The 19,194-nt window shown below is 50.3% G+C and overlaps 1 protein-coding gene across 2 annotated transcripts in view; it reads left to right on the plus strand.

Annotated features, from left to right (window-relative positions):
• The window catches only part of pi4kab (phosphatidylinositol 4-kinase, catalytic, alpha b), a 172,062-nt gene that overhangs the window by 7,127 nt on the left and 145,741 nt on the right, over positions 1–19,194 (plus strand). For both annotated transcript variants that reach the window (XM_043715376.2, XM_043715377.2), the window contains exons 2-7: positions 8,484–8,600; positions 9,599–9,692; positions 16,462–16,550; positions 17,201–17,273; positions 17,925–18,187; positions 18,628–18,694. In XM_043715376.2, coding sequence (XP_043571311.1) covers positions 8,484–8,600; positions 9,599–9,692; positions 16,462–16,550; positions 17,201–17,273; positions 17,925–18,187; positions 18,628–18,694 — 703 coding nt within the window. The remainder of the gene's footprint in view (positions 1–8,483; positions 8,601–9,598; positions 9,693–16,461; positions 16,551–17,200; positions 17,274–17,924; positions 18,188–18,627; positions 18,695–19,194) is intronic.

A 19,194-nucleotide genomic window follows, 5' to 3' on the forward strand; every position in this document is an offset into this window, starting at 1 on the left:
CCCCACATAACCCCCCCACATAACCCCCTCCCACATCACCCCCTCCCACATCACACCCCCCCACATAACCCCCCCACATCACCCCCTCCCACATCACACTCCCCCCACATCACCCCCCCACATCACCCCCTCCACATCACACCCCCCCACCTCACCCCCCCACCTCACCCCCCCACCTCACCCCCCCCACCTCACCCCCCCCACCTCACCCCCCCCACCTCACCCCCCCACCTCACCCCCCCCACCTCACCCCCCCACCTCACCCCCCCCACCTCACCCCCCCCACATCACCCCCCCCACATCACCCCCCCCCCACATCACCCCCCCCCACATCACCCCCCCCACCTCCCCCCCCCCCACCTCCCCCCCCCCCCACCCCCCCCCCCCCCACCCCACCCCCCCCACCTCACCCCCCACCTCACCCCCCCACCTCACCCCCCCACCTCACCCCCCCCACCTCCCCCCCCCACCTCACCCCCCCCACCTCACCCCCCCACCTCACCCCCCCCACCTCACCCCCCCCACCTCACCCCCCCCACCTCACCCCCCCCACCTCACCCCCCCACCTCACCCCCCCCACCTCACCCCCCCACCTCACCTCCCCCACCTCACCCCCCCCACCTCACCCCCCCCACCTCACCCCCCCCACATCACCCCCCCCACATCACCCCCCCCCACATCACCCCCCCCCACATCCCCCCCCCCCACATCACCCCCCCCCCACATCACCCCCCCACATCACCCCCCCACATCACCCCCCCACCTCACCCCCCCACCTCACCCCCCCCACCTCACCCCCCCCACCTCACCCCCCCACCTCACCCCCCCCACCTCACCCCCCCCACCTCACCCTCCCCACCTCACCCCCCCCACCTCACCCCCCCCCACCTCACCCCCCCCACCTCACCCCCCCCACCTCACCCCCCCCACCTCACCCCCCCCACCTCACCCCCCCCCCACCTCACCCCCCCCCACCTCACCCCCCCACCTCACCCCCCCCACCTCACCCCCCCCCACCTCACCCCCCCCACCTCACCCCCCCCACCTCACCCCCCCCACCTCACCCCCCCCACCTCACCCCCCCCACCTCACCCCCCCCACATCACCCCCCCCCACATCACCCCCCCCCACATCACCCCCCCCCACATCACCCCCCCCCCACATCACCCCCCCCCCACATCACCCCCCCCACATCACCCCCCCCACATCACCCCCCCACATCACCCCCCCCCAAATCACCCCCCCCATCACCTCCCCCCACATCACCCCCCCCACATCTCCCCCCCACATCACCCCCCCATCACCCCCCCCCACATCACACCCTCCCACATCACCCCCCCCCACATCACACCCCCCCACATCACACCCCCCCCACATCACACCCTCCCACATCACCCCCCCCCCACATCACACCCCCCCACATCACACCCCCCCCACATCACACCCCCCCACATAACCCCCCCACATCACCCCCTCCCACATCACACCCCCCCACATCACCCCCCCACATCACCCCCCCACATCACCCCCCCACATCACCCCCTCCCACATCACACCCCCCCACATAACCCCCCCACATCACCCCCTCCCACATCACACCCCCCCCACATCACCCCCCCACATCACCCCCCCACATCACCCCCCCACATCACCCCCTCCCACATCACACCCCCCCCACACCCCCCACCTCACCCCCCCCACCTCACCCCCCCCACCTCACCCCCCCCACCTCACCCCCCCCACCTCACCCCCCCCACCTCACCCCCCCCACCTCACCCCCCCCACCTCACCCCCCCCACCTCACCCCCCCCACCTCACCCCCCCACCTCACCCCCCCCACCCACCCCCCCCACCTCACCCCCCCCACCTCACCCCCCCCACCTACCCCCCCCACCTCACCCCCCCCCCACCTCACCCCCCCCACCTCACCCCCCCCACCTCACCCCCCCACATCACCCCCCCCACATCACCCCCCCCCCACATCACCCCCCCCACATCACCCCCCCCACATCACCCCCCCCACATCACCCCCCCCACATCACCCCCCCCCACATCACCCCCCCCACATCACCCCCCCCACATCACCCCCCCCACATCACCCCCCCCACATCACCCCCCCACATCACCCCCCCACATCACCCCCCCCCCACATCACCCCCCCCACATCACCCCCCCCACATCACCCCCCCCACATCACCCCCCCCACATCACCCCCCCCCACATCACCCCCCCCACATCACCCCCCCCACATCACCCCCCCCACATCACCCCCCCCACATCACCCCCCCCCACATCACCCCCCCCACATCACCCCCCCACATCACCCCCCCCACATCACCCCCCCCACATCACCCCCCCCACATCACCCCCCCCACATCACCCCCCCCACATCACCCCCCCCACATCACCCCCCCCACATCACCCCCCCCACATCACCCCCCCCACATCACCCCCCCACATCACCCCCCCCACATCACCCCCCCCACATCACCCCCCCCACATCACCCCCCCCACATCACCCCCCCCACATCACCCCCCCCACATCACCCCCCCCACATCACCCCCCCCCCATCACCCCCCCCGCATCACCCCCCCCCGCATCACCCTCCCCCCACATCACCCTCCCCCCACATCACCCTCCCCCCACATCACCCTCCCCCCACATCACCCTCCCCCCACATCACCCTCCCCCCACATCACACCCTCCCACATCACCCCCCCCCACATCACACCCCCCCACATCACACCTCCCCCACATCACACCCCCCCACATAACCCCCCCACATCACCCTCCCCCCACATCACCCTCCCCCCACTTCACCCTCCCCCCACTTCACCCTCCCCCACATCACCCTCCCCCCACATCACCCTCCCCCCACATCACCCTCCCCCCACATCACCCTCCCCCCACATCACCCTCCCCCCACATCACCCTCCCCCCACATCACCCACCCCCCACATCACACCCTCCCACATCACCCCCCCCCCCACATCACACCCCCCCACATCACACCCCCCCCACATCACACCCCCCCACATAACCCCCCCACATCACCCCCTCCCACATCACACCCCCCCACATACCCCCCCACATCACCCCCTCCCACATCACACCCCCCCACATAACCCCCCCACATCACCCCCTCCCACATCACACCCCCCCCACATCACCCCCCCACATCACCCCCTCCCACATCACACCCCCCACATCACCCCCCCACCTCACCCCCCCCACCTCACCCCCCCCACCTCACCCCCCCCACCTCACCCCCCCCACCTCACCCCCCCCACCTCACCCCCCCCACCTCACCCCCCCCACCTCACCCCCCCCACCTCACCCCCCCCACCTCACCCCCCCCACCTCACCCCCCCCACTTCACCCCCCCCACCTCACCCCCCCCACCTCACCCCCCCCACATCACCCCCCCCACATCACCCCCCCCACATCACCCCCCCCACCTCCCCCCCCCCCACCTCCCCCCCCCCCACCTCACCCCCCCCACCTCACCCCCCCACCTCACCCCCCCACCTCACCCCCCCCACCTCACCCCCCCACCTCACCCCCCCACCTCACCCCCCCACCTCACCCCCCCCATCTCACCCCCCCCACCTCACCCCCCCACCTCACCCCCCCCACCTCACCCCCCCCACCTCACCCCCCCCACCTCACCCCCCCACCTCACCCCCCCACCTCACCCCCCCCCACCTCACCCCCCCACCTCACCCCCCCACCTCACCCCCCCACCTCACCCCCCCCACCTCACCCCCCCCACCTCACCCCCCCCACCTCACCCCCCCCACCTCACCCCCCCCCCACACCCCCCCCCACATCACCCCCCCCCACATCACCCCCCCCCACATCACCCCCCCCCCACATCACCCCCCCCCACATCACCCCCCCCCACATCCCCCCCCCCACATCACCCCCCCCCCACATCACCCCCCCACATCACCCCCCCACATCACCCCCCCACATCACCCCCCCACCTCACCCCCCCACCTCACCCCCCCCACCTCACCCCCCCCACCTCACCCCCCCCACCTCACCCCCCCCACCTCACCCCCCCCACCTCACCCCCCCACCTCACCCCCCCCACCTCACCCCCCCCACCTCACCCCCCCCACCTCACCCCCCCCACCTCACCCCCCCCACCTCACCCCCCCCACCTCACCCCCCCCACCTCACCCCCCCACCTCACCCCCCCCACCTCACCCCCCCCACCTCACCCCCCCCACCACCCCCCCCCACATCACCCCCCCCCACATCACCCCCCCCACATCACCCCCCCCACATCACCCCCCCCACATCACCCCCCCCACATCACCCCCCCCCCCCAATCACCCCCCCCATCACCTCCCCCCACATCACCCCCCCCACATCTCCCCTCCACATCACCCCCCCATCACCCCCCCCCACATCACACCCTCCCACATCACCCCCCCCCACATCACACCCCCCCACATCACACCCCCCCACATCACACCCCCCCACATAACCCCCCCACATCACCCCCTCCCACATCACACCCCCCCACATCACCCCCCCACATCACCCCCTCCCACATCACACCCCCCCACATAACCCCCCCACATCACCCCCTCCCACATCACACCCCCCCCACATCACCCCCCCACATCACCCCCCCACATCACCCCCCCCCACATCACACCCCCCCACATAACCCCCCCACATCACCCCCTCCCACATCACACCCCCCCACATCACCCCCCCACATCACCCCCTCCCACATCACACCCCCCCACATAACCCCCCCACATCACCCCCTCCCACATCACACCCCCCCCACATCACCCCCCCACATCACCCCCCCACATCACCCCCTCCCACATCACACCCCCCCACATCACCCCCCCACCTCACCCCCCCCACCTCACCCCCCCCACCTCACCCCCCCCACCTCACCCCCCCCACCTCACCCCCCCCACCTCACCCCCCCCACCTCACCCCCCCACCTCACCCTCCCCCACATCACCCCCCCCACATCACCCCCCCCACATCACCCCCCCCCCAAATCACCCCCCCCACATCTCCCCCCCACATCACCCCCCCATCACCCCCCCCACATCACACCCTCCCACATCACCCCCCCCACATCACACCCCCCCACATCACACCCCCCCACATCACACCCCCCCACATAACCCCCCCACATCACCCCCTCCCACATCACACCCCCCCACATCACCCCCCCACATCACCCCCTCCCACATCACACCCCCCCACATAACCCCCCCACATCACCCCCTCCCACATCACACCCCCCCCCACATCACCCCCCCACATCACCCCCCCACATCACCCCCTCCCACATCACACCCCCCCACCTCACCCCCCCCACCTCACCCCCCCCACCTCACCCCCCCCACCTCACCCCCCCCACCTCACCCCCCCCACCTCACCCCCCCCACCTCACCCCCCCCACCTCACCCCCCCCGCATCACCCCCCCCGCATCACCCCCCCCGCATCACCCCCCCCGCATCACCCCCCCCGCATCACCCCCCCCGCATCACCCCCCCCGCATCACCCCCCCCGCATCACCCCCCCCGCATCACCCCCCCCGCATCACCCCCCCCCGCATCACCCCCCCCCGCATCACCCCCCCCCGCATCTCACCCCCCGCATCTCACCCCCCGCATCTCACCCCCCGCATCTCACCCCCCGCATCTCACCCCCCGCATCTCACCCCCCGCATCTCACCCCCCGCATCTCACCCCCCGCATCTCACCCCCCGCATCTCACCCCCCCCGCATCTCACCCCCCCCGCATCTCACCCCCCCCGCATCTCACCCCCCCCGCATCTCACCCCCCCCGCATCTCACCCCCCCCGCATCTCACCCCCCCCGCATCTCACCCCCCCCGCATCTCACCCCCCCCGCATCTCACCCCCCCCGCATCTCACCCCCCCCGCATCTCACCCCCCCCGCATCTCACCCCCCCCTCAAAAGAGCTGAGTTCCAGAGGTGAGGGGCTAGTGACATCCATTGACATCAAAGCCGCATTCAAATGATGGTTCCACCAACGGAGCCAAAGCAAAACTAAATCAGTGGGAATTAGGATGAACTGTCCACTGGTTGGAGTTATGGGCTGAAGAGTGGCAGATGGAGTGCAATTTTGATAAATGCAAGGTGCTGCATTTTGGAAAAGCAAATCTTAACAGGACTTACACTTAGTGGTAAGGTCCGAGGGAATGTTGCTGAACAAAGACACCTTGGAGTGCAGGTTCACAGCTCCTTGAAAGTAGAGTCGCGGGTAGGTAGGATCGTGTAGGTGGCGTTTGGTATGCTTTCCTTTATTGGTGAGGGTATTGAGTATAGGAGTTGGGAGGTCATGTTGCGGTTGTACAGGACATTGGTTCGGCCACTTTTGGAAAATTATGTACAGTTCTGGTCTCCTTCCTATTGGAAGGGTGTTGTGAAACTTGAAAGGGTTCAGAAAAGGATGTTGCCAGGGTTCAAGGATTTGAGCTATAGGGAGAGGCTGAACAGGCTGGGGCTGTTTTCCTGAACAGCCTCGGTGGCTGAGGGGTGACTTTATAGAGGTTTATAAAAGGGGGAAGGATAGGATAAATAGGTCTTTTCCCTGGGGTGGGGCAGTCCAGAACTAGAGGGCAAAGGTTTAGGGTGAGAGGGGAAAGATATAAAAGGGACCTAAGGGGCAACTTTTTCACACAGATGATGGTGCGTGTATGGAACGAGCTGCCAGAGGAAGTGGTGGAGGCTGGTACAATTGCAGCATTTGAAAGGCGTCTGGATGGGTATATGAATAGGAAGGGTTTAGAGGGATGTGGGTCAAATGTTGGCAAATGGGTCTAGATTAGATTCGGCTATCTGGTTGGCATGGATGGGTTGGACCAAAAAGTCTGTTTCCGTGCTGTACTTTTCTCTGACTCTATGACGTAGGAAGATGGTTGTGGTTCTTGGAGGTTAAACATCTCAGCTCCAGGGCATCTCTACAGAAGTTCTTCAGTCCATGATAAGATCAGAAATAGGAATGTTCACATCATATTTTTGAATGTTCATGATTCGTCAGATACTGAAACAGTCCATATGTAACAAGTTCTGGACAGTGTCCAGGCTTATGCTGAAGTATGTCAAGAAACATTTGTGTCCCACAAATGCCAGACAATGACCATCTCCAATCAGAGCGAATCTAATCTCTGCCTCTTACATTCAATGGTGTTACCATTGCTGAATCTCCCACAATTAACATCCTGGATTTTGCCGTTGACCAGAAACTCAACTGGACATGCCATATAAGTACAGTGACTACAAGAGCTAGGAGTACTGTGGTGAGTAACTCACTTCCTGACTCCCCAAAGCCTGCCCAGCATCGACAAGCACAAGTCAGCAGTGTGATGAAATACTGCCCACTTGCCTGGATGGGTGCAGCTCCAACAACACTCCACACAGTGGACACCATTCAGGACAAAATAGTCCACTTGATTGGCACCAAATCCCCCCTCTCCATCACTGATGGTCAGCCACAGCAATGTATTATCTACAAGAAGTCCTGCAGAGTTTATCAAAGCTGCTTGGCACATTCCAAACTCATGGACCACTTTCATCTAGAAAGACAAAGACAACAGATATATGGTAACGCCAGCACCTGCACGTTCCCCTCCAAGCCACTCACCATCCTAACTTGGACATATATTTCTGTCTCTGGATCAAAATCTTGGAATTCCCTCCATCAGGGCATTGTGGGTCAACCCACAGCAGGTGGAATGCACTGGTTCCAGGGGGCAGCTCACTTTCCTTCTCAAGAGCATCTTGGGATGGGCAATAAATGCTGGGCAACCAATGGTGTCCACGTCCCATGAGAGAATAAGGTTTTTAAAAAAAAGGCATCACGAGCAGGGCCATGTTTGTTACAAATCCCTATTTGCCTTTGAATGGAGACCCTTGCAGATAGTAAAAGTTACTGCATTGCAGATTTCCTGAAGGATGTTTGTGAATCAGGTAGGCCACAGCCGTAGCTGCTGGTTGTCTTGGTAACCATTATTGACATATGCTTTATATTCTAAATTTATTGGCCATGAATGGATTCCAACTAATGTCTTCAGTGAATTAGACTGGTCCTCTAGATTGCAAGTTCATTGAGTTTACCATGTCTCCCTATGCCTCATTGTCATATAAAATTATACAGTACAAGAGGAGGCTCTTTGAAAGTCCTATCCAATTGATCTGATCTTCATAATGTTTCTTCACAATCCTTTAAAAAGTTACTTTATATGTATTTATCTAATTTCCTTCTCAAAAAAAAAATGCTTTTGTGTGTGTTTTCACCGCCTTTCCTGCCATTGCATTCCAGGTCTACTGAACTGCTTGCATAAGAAAAGTCTCCACATCTCCCAAACCTTCCAGATTTAAGAAAAGTGAAGAGCTCGCATGTGCCTGAAAGTGTTCAGTATTCCTGTTATCTAATTTTATCTTTGAGACTGATCAACATTTTTTCTTGCAGGTAGAAAAGTTACTTTGTATGTCTCCTGTGGATTTCCATGGCATTTTTCAGTTGGATGAACGCCGCAGAGATGCAGTTATTGCTCTCGGAGTTTTTCTGACAGAGTCAAAACTTCAGGTAAGAAAGATTTGTGCTGTAAGTATCTTGATACAACTGGAATCTCTTGGAATTTGTTTTGGTTTCTGATGGTGTGTTCTGTAATGACCACTGAAGCATTTTAAATTAAGTGAATCACATCTTTGCAAATTTCTTTTTTACTATAACCTGTGCTGCTGTGAATGCCTCTCATCTTTCTGTTAATGTAACCTAAAAACCCCTCTGTTAAAATCCGATTCTTGTCACCATGGCACTGTTGTTTGCATTTGTCAACAAATCCTTTTGGAAAATTATTTTAATCCTCGGGTCCACAGAAGTGTCTCTATTATCTTAGGGACGTGCTGGTTTCAGCCTTCTAAGCTTTCCAAAATAAAATGTAATTGTTTCAGATCGCTACCAATTCTTCTTGTGACCATTTGATAACTAGAACATGTTCTTGAAATACAACACAGTGACAAAAATCAGAGAGGCTTGTAATTACATTGTAACAGCAGACATAGGAAAATTGAATGATGCAGAAGAAATTAATTGAGAAAGGTTGATGCAGCAATTTAGGAATGAAAAAAAAGTGGAAGGATTTTAAAAAATAAAAAAGGAAAGTCTTTTTGCTGTCATTCTCCTCACTATTGTTTCTCATCACCAGCATCATTCTGTTTAATTGATGCCATATCCTTTCTGTGGTTTTAATGTCCTTTTCAATAATGGGATGTTAAAAATTTCACAAAGTACTTGTTTACTTGGCTTTTAGTTATTTACAGTAGAAACAATGATGCATTTAAACTCTTTTATGTCTCAGTTCGCCGATATCTATCTTTATATTTCTATTGGGTGCACAGCTGCATTTCCCCACAATATGGTTTTACCCCTGTCCATATTGCATTGCTTCCTTTTTCAGTGACCCACTTGAAGGCTTTCTTTGTTTCCTTTAGGTGTTGCAATGTTATCTTCTTTAGTATTATCAACTCATCCGATGATATGGCAAAGACAGATGTAACCAATTTGTTCTTATTTTCTCATAGCACAAAGAAACTGTGGTTCCCTATCTGCTGCGGCTGCTTAAGGGATTACCCAAAGTCCAATGGATTGAAGACAGCTCAGGGAAAAAGAATCGAGGTAATCGCATGTCATTTGTGCTTTCTGTTGTGATTGGCAAAAGTCATGAAACCTTGAATAATTCAGCATTTCTACTGCCATGTATCATCAGCCCAAGATAAATTTGCTATGACTACAAATTTGAAATAGGAGGGCTGGCTAATGTTGTTTCCTTTGCAAATATTCGCTCAATAGAGTTGCTGAAATATTATAAGTTACAAAGTTAAGATTTCAGAATGATACTGGATATTGGCAATCATTCATTGAATCAGTGTATTTTTTGTTAATTAAATGCTAATTAATCTCCATGGAGCTGTACATCGGAATCGGGTCTTCGGGAAAAGTGGGGTTGGTAATCATGAGTAATTGGGTGAGGTTGGGACATAATTGGATCTTCAGTCGAAGGGCATATCCATGTATTTACATTTTCGTAATAACTAGCTTGTATGTCCATAATCACAATGGGAACTGTTCTGTAAATTTCTAAAGGCAACTTCCACAAGCACTGTGAAGGTGCAGCAGTGCATTTGGTTCTGTTTCCCTTAGATATCTTGGCCATGTACTGGTAGCAACCCAGAAATTACAGGTGTTATTGAATTTATTTTCACAATGAAATGGCCTTGGAACTTGTCCTCGCTGGTCAGATATTGCAGTTCCATAATGACTAGATTATCATATGCTTTTGGAATTCATAATGGGAATGGTTGAGAGAATGCCAATGCAGGAATCAGATATTTTAAAACATTATAATGTTCCTACGTGCGAACTTTCCATGCAAGTAGATTTTTTTTAAAGTTAAAAATGGACAGAAATTCTGTAAGGTGGAGTTCTGGCTTTAATGAAAAAAGAATGACACTCATCTCTGGTGCTGTTATAGGGAACCCATAGTTGTTGTAGTGGTTGTGCTTGAAACTTCACCCTTTTTCTACAGGGATAGACAACAATTTCCCTTGCTTATTGCACAAGAAATAAACTCCTTCAGCTACTGGAAGCTGTACACCTCTGTGGCAATAAAGATTGCACAGGATGTGGTGTAACACAGCGGGAGTGTCAGCTTGTCCAAAAATAGGAACTGAATCAAAGAGAAGAATTCTTTGCATTAATAAGCTGATGTTATTTGTTAATCAAGTGGTGCCATGTTAGTGTTGTTACTACTGGGCCAGGTGACCAGGGTTCAAGTCTCACTGCAGAATGCTATGGTCACAGATCTGTGACATAATACATGCAAGTGGCATTGATATTTTTAAAAAACTTATTATCACTGACGGTGGGTTCTAAAATTAGGAGTTGCATATTTATCATGCTTCGCTGTGAATAAATCTAAAATAAGTAAAGCTTGACCTCTGGTTTCCTCCTCCCTCAACTGGCTATAAAGAGATTTAATATTTGTACTTAACCTGTTCTATGTTTCTGATTTTTAAAATTTTGAATGGCGAATGAGTACTACATGTCAATACATATTTCAAGGTCAACTTGTGCATAAGGTGTTTCTGCTTATACTTGCACCTGGACCAATGCATCTCTGAGACAGAAGGTTAGGGGTTCTGAGGTGCATGGATGGGGCCAAATGTCCCCAGGGCTTCAGGGCAGGGCCAAGGGAGCACAGCTTCACAGATGATACACAAACAGGCGGCGTCTCCCAGTTGAGGTTGGTGTGAACATACCATGGCATTGTCCTGGCCAGCTGTCAGGTCTCAACCAATGCCATGTAAATGTTTTTAAAAATCGCACGACAGTAGGTTTATTTGGAATGATAACTCGGTGTCATGTGATTTTTAACTTTGTCCACCCCAGTCCAGCACCAGCTCCTCCACATCATGTCAACAGTGATCATGAATTTCATTGTATTTATGGGACTTTGCTTGCAATTGTGTTTGAAAAGCAGCAGTGTCTCTATTTCATAGGAAATCCATTAATAATGAAACACTTGCACTTCTGAGGGCATCAGCTATGTTATGTAAATATAACTCGTGTTTTGCCTAATAGTGGTTTTGCTGGGTTTAGTGAATTAACTTATGCCACAATAGCCTTTGTTGGAATTGAATAGTTGAGCTGAAGATTTAACAATGATTCCCACAGAAAGATAATTACTGTGAATGAATACTATATTAAGAATTAGTCTTGATCTTTCACCTTCTTCAGATTGACATGTTTTATTCACCCTAGTTGTCACATGGAATTAAGCACGTCATACGGGTTGTGTAAAAGATAGGTGGAAATTTTAAGACACTGTAGAATGCACGTGTCAAATGACAAACAGAATCAACTAGGAGGAGGGTTCAAGTCATAAATTGAAACATTTGTAAACTCAGTCAAGTAACTATGCTACAGCAAGACAATTTGATTTTCATGAAAAACTGAAGTGAGGAAGAAGAAATCAGCCCTGAAGAAGAAACCTAAGACCAGATGAACTCAGGGCATGGTTAGGAACATGGGACTGGGATACCATAGCAATCTGTAGTCTAATGGCAGTCTAATGTTCCAGGATACAAATGCTACAGGAAGGACAGAAAGGGAGGCAAGAGAGGAGAGGGAGTGGCGTTTTGATCAGGGATAGCATGATAGCTGGACTGAGGGAGAATATTCCCGCAAGTACATCCAGGGAAGTTATTTGGGTTGAGTTGAGAAATAAGAAAGGGATAATCCCCTAATAGTCAGAGGGAAATTGAGAAACAAATTTGTAAGGAGACCTCAGTTATCTGTCAGAATAATAATGGTAGGGGATTTTAATTTTCCAAACATAAACTTGGGAGTGCCATAATGTGAAGGGTTTAGATGGAGAGGAATTTAAGTGTGTCCAAGAAAATGTTCTGGTTCAGATACGTGGATGAAGGTGCAAAACTTGACCTCCTCTTGGGAAATAAGGCAGGGCAGGTGACTGAGGTGTCAGTGGTGGAGCACCAGCAACCATAATTCTATTAGTTTTAAAATAGTGATAGAAAATGATAGACCAGAGCTGACAGTTGAAGTTCTAAATTGGAGGAATGCTAGTTTTGGTGGTATTTGGTAAGAACTTTCAAAAGCATATGGTGGGGGCAGATGTTCGCAGGTGAAGGGACGGCTGGAAAATGGGAAGCCTTCAGAAATGAGGTAACGGGAGTGCAGAGACAGTATATTCCAGTTCGGGTAAAAGGAAAGGCTGATTTGTATAGGGAATGCTGGATAACTAAAGAAATTGAGGGTTTGATTAAGAAAAAAGAAGGAAGCGTGCGTCAGGTGTAGGCAAGATAGATCAAATGAATCCTTAGAGTCTAAAGGCAGTAGGAGTATACTTAAGAGGGAAATCAGGAGGGCAAAAAGGGGGCATTAGCTTTGGCAAATAGGGTTAACGAGAGGTTTTTACAAATCTATTAAGGACAAAAGGGTAACTAGGGAGAGAATAGGGCCCCTCAATGATCAGCAAGGTGGCCTTTGTGTGGAGCTGCAGAGGATGGGCGAGATACTAAATGAGTGTTTTGCATCAGGATCTACTGTGGAAAAGGACATGGAAGATTTAGAATGTAGGGAAATAGATGATGAATCTTGGAAAATGTTCGTATTACAAAGGAGCAAGTGCTGGATGGTTTGAAACGTATAAGAGTGTATAAATCCCCAGGACCTGATCAGGTGTACCCTAGAACTCTGGGAAGCGAGGTAAGTGATTGTTGGGCCTCTTGCTGAGATATTTGGATCATCGATAGTCACAGGTGAGGTGCCGGAAGACTGGAGGTTGGCAAACGTGGTACCACTGTTTGAGAGGTGGTAAGGACAAGCCAGGGAACTATAGACCAGTAAACCTGATGTCAGCGGTGGGTACATTGTTGGAGGAAATCCTGAGGGACAGGATGTACATGTGTTTGGAAAGGCAAAGACTGATTAGGAATAGTCAATACGGCTTTTTGCATGGGAAATCATGTCTCACAAACTTGATTGAGTTTTTTGAAGAAGTAACAAAGAGGATTGATGAGGGCAGAGCGGTAGGTGTGATCTACATGGACTTAAGTAAGGTGTTCGACAAGGTTCCCCAAGAGAGACTGATTAGCAAGGCTAGATCTCATGGAATACAGGGAGAACTAGCCATTTGGATACAGAACTGGCTCAAAGATAGAAGACAGAGGGTGGTGGTGGAGGGTTGTTTTTCAGACTGGAGGCCTGTGACCAGTGGAGTGCCACAAGGATCGGTGCTGGGTCTTCTACTTTTTGTCATTTACATAAATGATTTGGATATGAGCTTAAGAGGTACAGTTAGTAAGTTTACAAATGACACCAAAATTGGAGGTGTAGTGGATAGTGAAGAGGGTTACATCAGACTGCAATGAGATCTTGACCAGATGGGCCAATGGGCTGAGAAGTGGCAGATGAAGTTTAATTCAGATAAATGCGAGGTGCTGCATTTTGGGAAAGCAAATCTTAGCAGGACTTATACACTCAATGGTAAGGTCCGAGAGAAAGTAGCTGAACAGAGAGACCTTGGAATGCAGGTTCATAGCTCCTTGAAAGTGGAGTTGCAGGTAGATGTATAGTGAAGAAAGCGTTTGGTATGCTTTCCTTTATTGGTCAGAGTATTGAGTACAGGAGGTGGGAGATCATGTTGCGGCTATACAGGACATTGGTTAGGCCACTGTTGGAATATTGTGTGCAATTCTGGTCTCCTTCCGATCGGAAAGATGTGAGACTTGAAAGGGTTCAGAAAAGATTTGCAAGGATGTTGGCAGGGTTGGAGGATCTGAGCTACAGGGAGAGGCTGAACAGGCTGGGGCTGTTTTCCCTGGAGCGTCGGAGGCTGAGGGGTGACATGGTAGAGATTCATAAAATCATGAGGAGCGTGGATTGGATCAATAGACATGGTCTGTTCCTGGGGGTGGGGGGGAACATAGGTTTAGGGTGAGAGGAGAAAGATATAAAAGAGACCTAAGGGGCATCTTTTTCATACAGTGTGGTACATGTATGGAATGTCAGAGGATGTGGTGGAGGTTGGTACAATTGCAACATCTAAAAGACATCTGGATGGGTATATGAATAGGAAGAGTTTGCAGGGATATGGGCCGGATACTGGCAGGTGTGACTAGATTGGGTTGGGATATCTGGTCGGCATGGGCGAGTTGGACCGAAGGATATGTTTCCGGGCTATACACCTCTGTGAGTCTCTGACTTTCGTTTCATGTGGTTTTGTTCCTTGTGTTTGAAGAAGTTTAATTTGTTAAATATTTTTGTAGCTGTGATTTTAAAACAATACAGCGTATTAGAGGCAGACATTTTGGCGAATTAGGGAGTTTGGTTTTTATTGGGTGAGTTTGAGTGAACAAACTAAATGGTGTAGTGCATTCGGCTTTCAGATAAAAACTCTTTGGATTTCAGTATGGTAGTTTTGCAGAAGTCTTGGCAGAAGCTGATTATGTAAAAATGTCACTCCTGAGAAAACAGTTTAGGACTGTTAAGAAAGACTTTACCTCACTAAGTTTCAGATCAGAAGTGTTTGGTTAAAGTATTGAAAGGATTTTTTGATGTTGAGAAATTCTGAGCTATTTTATGATGATGCTAAAGTCACAGTGACTCAGAATTCAGTAGTTAAACTCCTTATGTATTGGATTCCAAAGATGATGAATTTGACGGTTTTCAAAACATTTTATTTTGAAGCAACATTTAATTATGGTTAAAGATGTTTTTGTAGACCTAATTCATTCAATAAAACACATTGACCTGGATTTAATTTGAATTGTCAGTGTTATTAGTTCCCATTTTACTTCACCACACACCGGGTGGTGGGTGTTTGGAACGCGTTGCCAGCAGAGATGATAGAGTCAGGCACAGTAGATTCATTTGAGATGCATCTGGATAAATGCATGTGTAGGTGGGGAGTAGAGGGATAAAGATGCTTAGGAATTGACCGACAGGTCTAGACAGTACATTTGGATCGGCTCAGGCTTGGAGGGCCGAAGGGCCTGTTCCTGGGCTGTAAATTTTCTTTGTTCTTTGTTCTAAAATGGTAACCACCAACACCAGTGGTTCATGTTTTATACTTGGTATGTAAGGAAACCCATTTTTGGAAGGATTTTTCAAGACTTCAAAGGTTGATTTGAATGTTGCAATATGTAAGTCTAGCTGCTGGTTTTATGATTTCTTTTAAAAGCTATTTTCATTAATTTGCTCTTATGCAATCTGGCAATAGCAACTTGTAAATTTTTAAGTACTCAACGTGATTATTCCCAATGCCCAGGAAGCCCTTGCAATTGAGCTTTACTAGATTTCACATTGAAAATCTATTAACACAGGCTGATAAAACTCCTAGTATAATTTTTCTTTGGGCTGAAAGACCAACTTTTGTGAATTTGATTGGAGTGAAAGAAGGTTACTACTTCACATTGCACTGTTGGAAAGTATTGAATGCAGCAAAAAACTCTTTGGCTTCAATGTCTTAGTGTTATGAAATAAGAAACCAATATGAGCTGTGCTTCTGTAACTTGTAACACCATGGCAGTGATTGAACTGTAACTTAACCTGAGTCTTTTTAACGTCAGTGAAGGACTTTTTACATTGTGCTCAGTATATTGAAATAACAACAGCACAGATTGATGGCATGGGATTGCAAGTTGCTGAAGACCCAGCTTAATGTTTTTTCAGGATATGGGGCATTGCTGGTTGGGCCAGCATTTATTGCCCATTCCTCGTTACCCTTGAGAAGGTGGTGGTGTGTTGCCTTCTTGAACTGCTACTGTTGATTATATCACCGTTGTGTTGACAAGGTGCAGGTGTGTGTATAAGGGGAGAAATATTTGCAATTTGTTTTTTAATTAATTTTTCAACCTTGCAGGAAAGCTTCCTGTTGCTGAAAATTTCAGCTTCTGTTTGGTGACACTACTTTTTGATGTTGCTCAAAAGGACCCTACGTTAAGGGTACAGGTAAGGCATTATTCAGTACCTCAGAAAAATGACTTTTGTTACAAATGTCACAAATCCCAATTATAAATTTAATGAGATTATGTGGTGGTACACTTTTTTTTTAAAGAGTTCCATTGTTGCAATTTAATTGATTAAAAACCACCTTGAAGAAAGGAGTTTTTATTTACTTTTGGCACGTGGAGGTAACACTTCTATGACTGCATGTCTTAAAAAACTGTTTTAATTTGTGGCTCTGCAATACTGTGATGATTCAAGGGAGAAGGTACATAGTGATATTGCCACTGGGCAAATTTACAGCAGCTGGTGGAATTTAAAAATCAACTTCATGACTTATTGGAGACCGAAAACTACCACCGATTGCTATAAAAACCCATGGTAGTCTGCCATCCTCATCTAGTCTGACCTACATATGACTGCAGGCATGCAGCATTGAAATTGGCTCCTATGTGCTCTCTGAAATGATCAAATAAACCATTCGGTTCAAAGATAGTTTAAGTTAGCCCCATCTCTTGAAAGCATATTTTTTAAAGATTCCTTTGCATTTGAGATTGTTTGTAAAGTACAAGTTTGTAAAATGCCTCTCTGTACCCTTTTGCATCTCAGATATTAAATTTTGTCATGTTTGGTTTTTGAAAAAATAATCTTTACAGGTTCTGGAGGCTATACTAGATGTCATGGAAGTTCTGTTGGGGATGTGTCTGGCGCCTCAGACTCAGGATAAAGGTATTTATGTGCAGCTCTGAAAATACAAGATCCTAGTTGATGTTTTAGTGAAGAAATTACTAAACCAAGTTGTGAAGTGTTGGGCTGGAACTGAAAACTTGGATTCAGAACAATGGTTCAGTGAAATGTAGAATACATTGGCAATGACAAGGTTAAGAGTGTGAGCTGAAAGTAAATGTAGCAACCATTTTTAGTAAGAGGGTGATGGGAAATCACATAGATTACCGGCAATTCATCAAAAAGCTGTAGCAGGGTTTTTTTTAAATGGATTGGATGAATCCCGGTTTGAAAAGAGGATTTAGATGTCTTTAGTCCCAGAAGTTTGGTAAGGAACATGATTTGAGCTTGCCAGCTTAAGTGAAGAATTGCTCATAAACTGTAAGAGTTCAGTCCTGACATTGTAGATCAGTTTTCATCAATTATCAATGTATTAGCTATAGTTGCACTTAGACCAGGGCAATGTTTCAGAAACTAAAACAAGTATTCTTAAGTTGGTGTCACATCTACCAGTTTTAGTTTGCACTTGCTGGAGATAGTATGAAAGTATTTTGTTGAAATGTACATTTTTTTTATCGAGCTGTTGTAAATATCAAGTTCAATGCCTGTATCCTGTCAGCTTGCTCTATATTAACAAGTTTTGCCTTTGTGCAGAAAACCTGTGCAGATATGCAGTGCCTTGCTTGATTGGAATTGGTCGAGCTTTTGGACGTTACAGTAACACAGATGAATCTCTCCTTTCAAAACTATTTCCCAAAATTACACCACAATCACTGAAAGTTCCTCATGAGATGGATGGACTGAGACGGCGCTCCTTCAATGATTTTCGATCAATCCTGCCCAGTTCCCTCCTGACTGCCTGCCAATCGTGTGATAGCTTGCGGCACAACGCCTGTAGTGGGACCAGCGTTTCTCAGGTTAAAACCAAACTTCAGTCTTATTGTTTGCTAGAAACATTATTTTTCTGAAAGATGATTTTGCTCTTATAAGATGTATGAGAGTGGTCATATTGGGAACATCTTAAAATTTGTAAAGTTCTTTAAGTTGCAAAATCAATTCCAAGCCTTCATTTTGAATAAATTTTTATCTTTTACAAGAAAATGAAAATGCTGATAAACTAGCATTTATATTGAAAAAGAGAAGTTGCTTTTCACTGAAAATCTATTGGAAATAGTTTTATTTTGCTAACTCCTTTGGTAAGCATGCTGCTTAATCCTAAAGCATTCACTTTCACCCCTTTGTTTAAGCTCTCTCAAATTCTGAATCAGCTGCTGTTACCAAGGTTGTCATGTGTTGCTTCAGTTGAAAACCAAACTTTGGAGTTCTTGCCTAACGTCGTTCTTCTTTAATACTGCAGGCAAGCCCTGAACGCACAACTGCAGCTCCTTGTTCACCAGGAGGGACCAACTTGCACTATTTCGAAGGTAAAGTGGTAGATCTCTGCTGTTACACAGATCACATCAGAGCATTTTTGAATAAAGCTACAGGAACTTAAAATGTGCTGAATATCCTCATCTATATTGTAGACATGCTGTGGAAGTGCCGGTGTTGCAGGGGGGTGGACAAAGTTAAAAACTCACATAATGCCAGGTTATAGTCCCACAGGTTTACCTGAAAGTAGAAGTTTTTGGAGCGCTGCTCCTTTGTCAGGTAGCCTGATGAAGAAGCAGCACTCCGAAAGTTTGTGTTTTCAAATAAACCTGTTGGACTATAACCTGTTGTTGTGATTTTTAACTTTATTAAAGAAGCACAGTGCCAATGAATATGTGCCTATGCAACCACATAATTTGAGATAAAATTAGTGAATATTTCAAAACACATGAGTAAACGCAGGTAAGCTAACAAAACTTGTTTGGGCAAATCATGTTGGACAAGTAGAAGGGTTTCTTTGTCACTGAAGTGACCAATTGGATAAAGAGGGTAT

This window comes from Chiloscyllium plagiosum, unplaced genomic scaffold (genome assembly GCF_037043375.1).
Source record: "Chiloscyllium plagiosum isolate Xiang-an unplaced genomic scaffold, Cpla_swu_hap1 HiC_scaffold_24, whole genome shotgun sequence".
NCBI classification, from domain to species: domain Eukaryota; kingdom Metazoa; phylum Chordata; class Chondrichthyes; order Orectolobiformes; family Hemiscylliidae; genus Chiloscyllium; species Chiloscyllium plagiosum.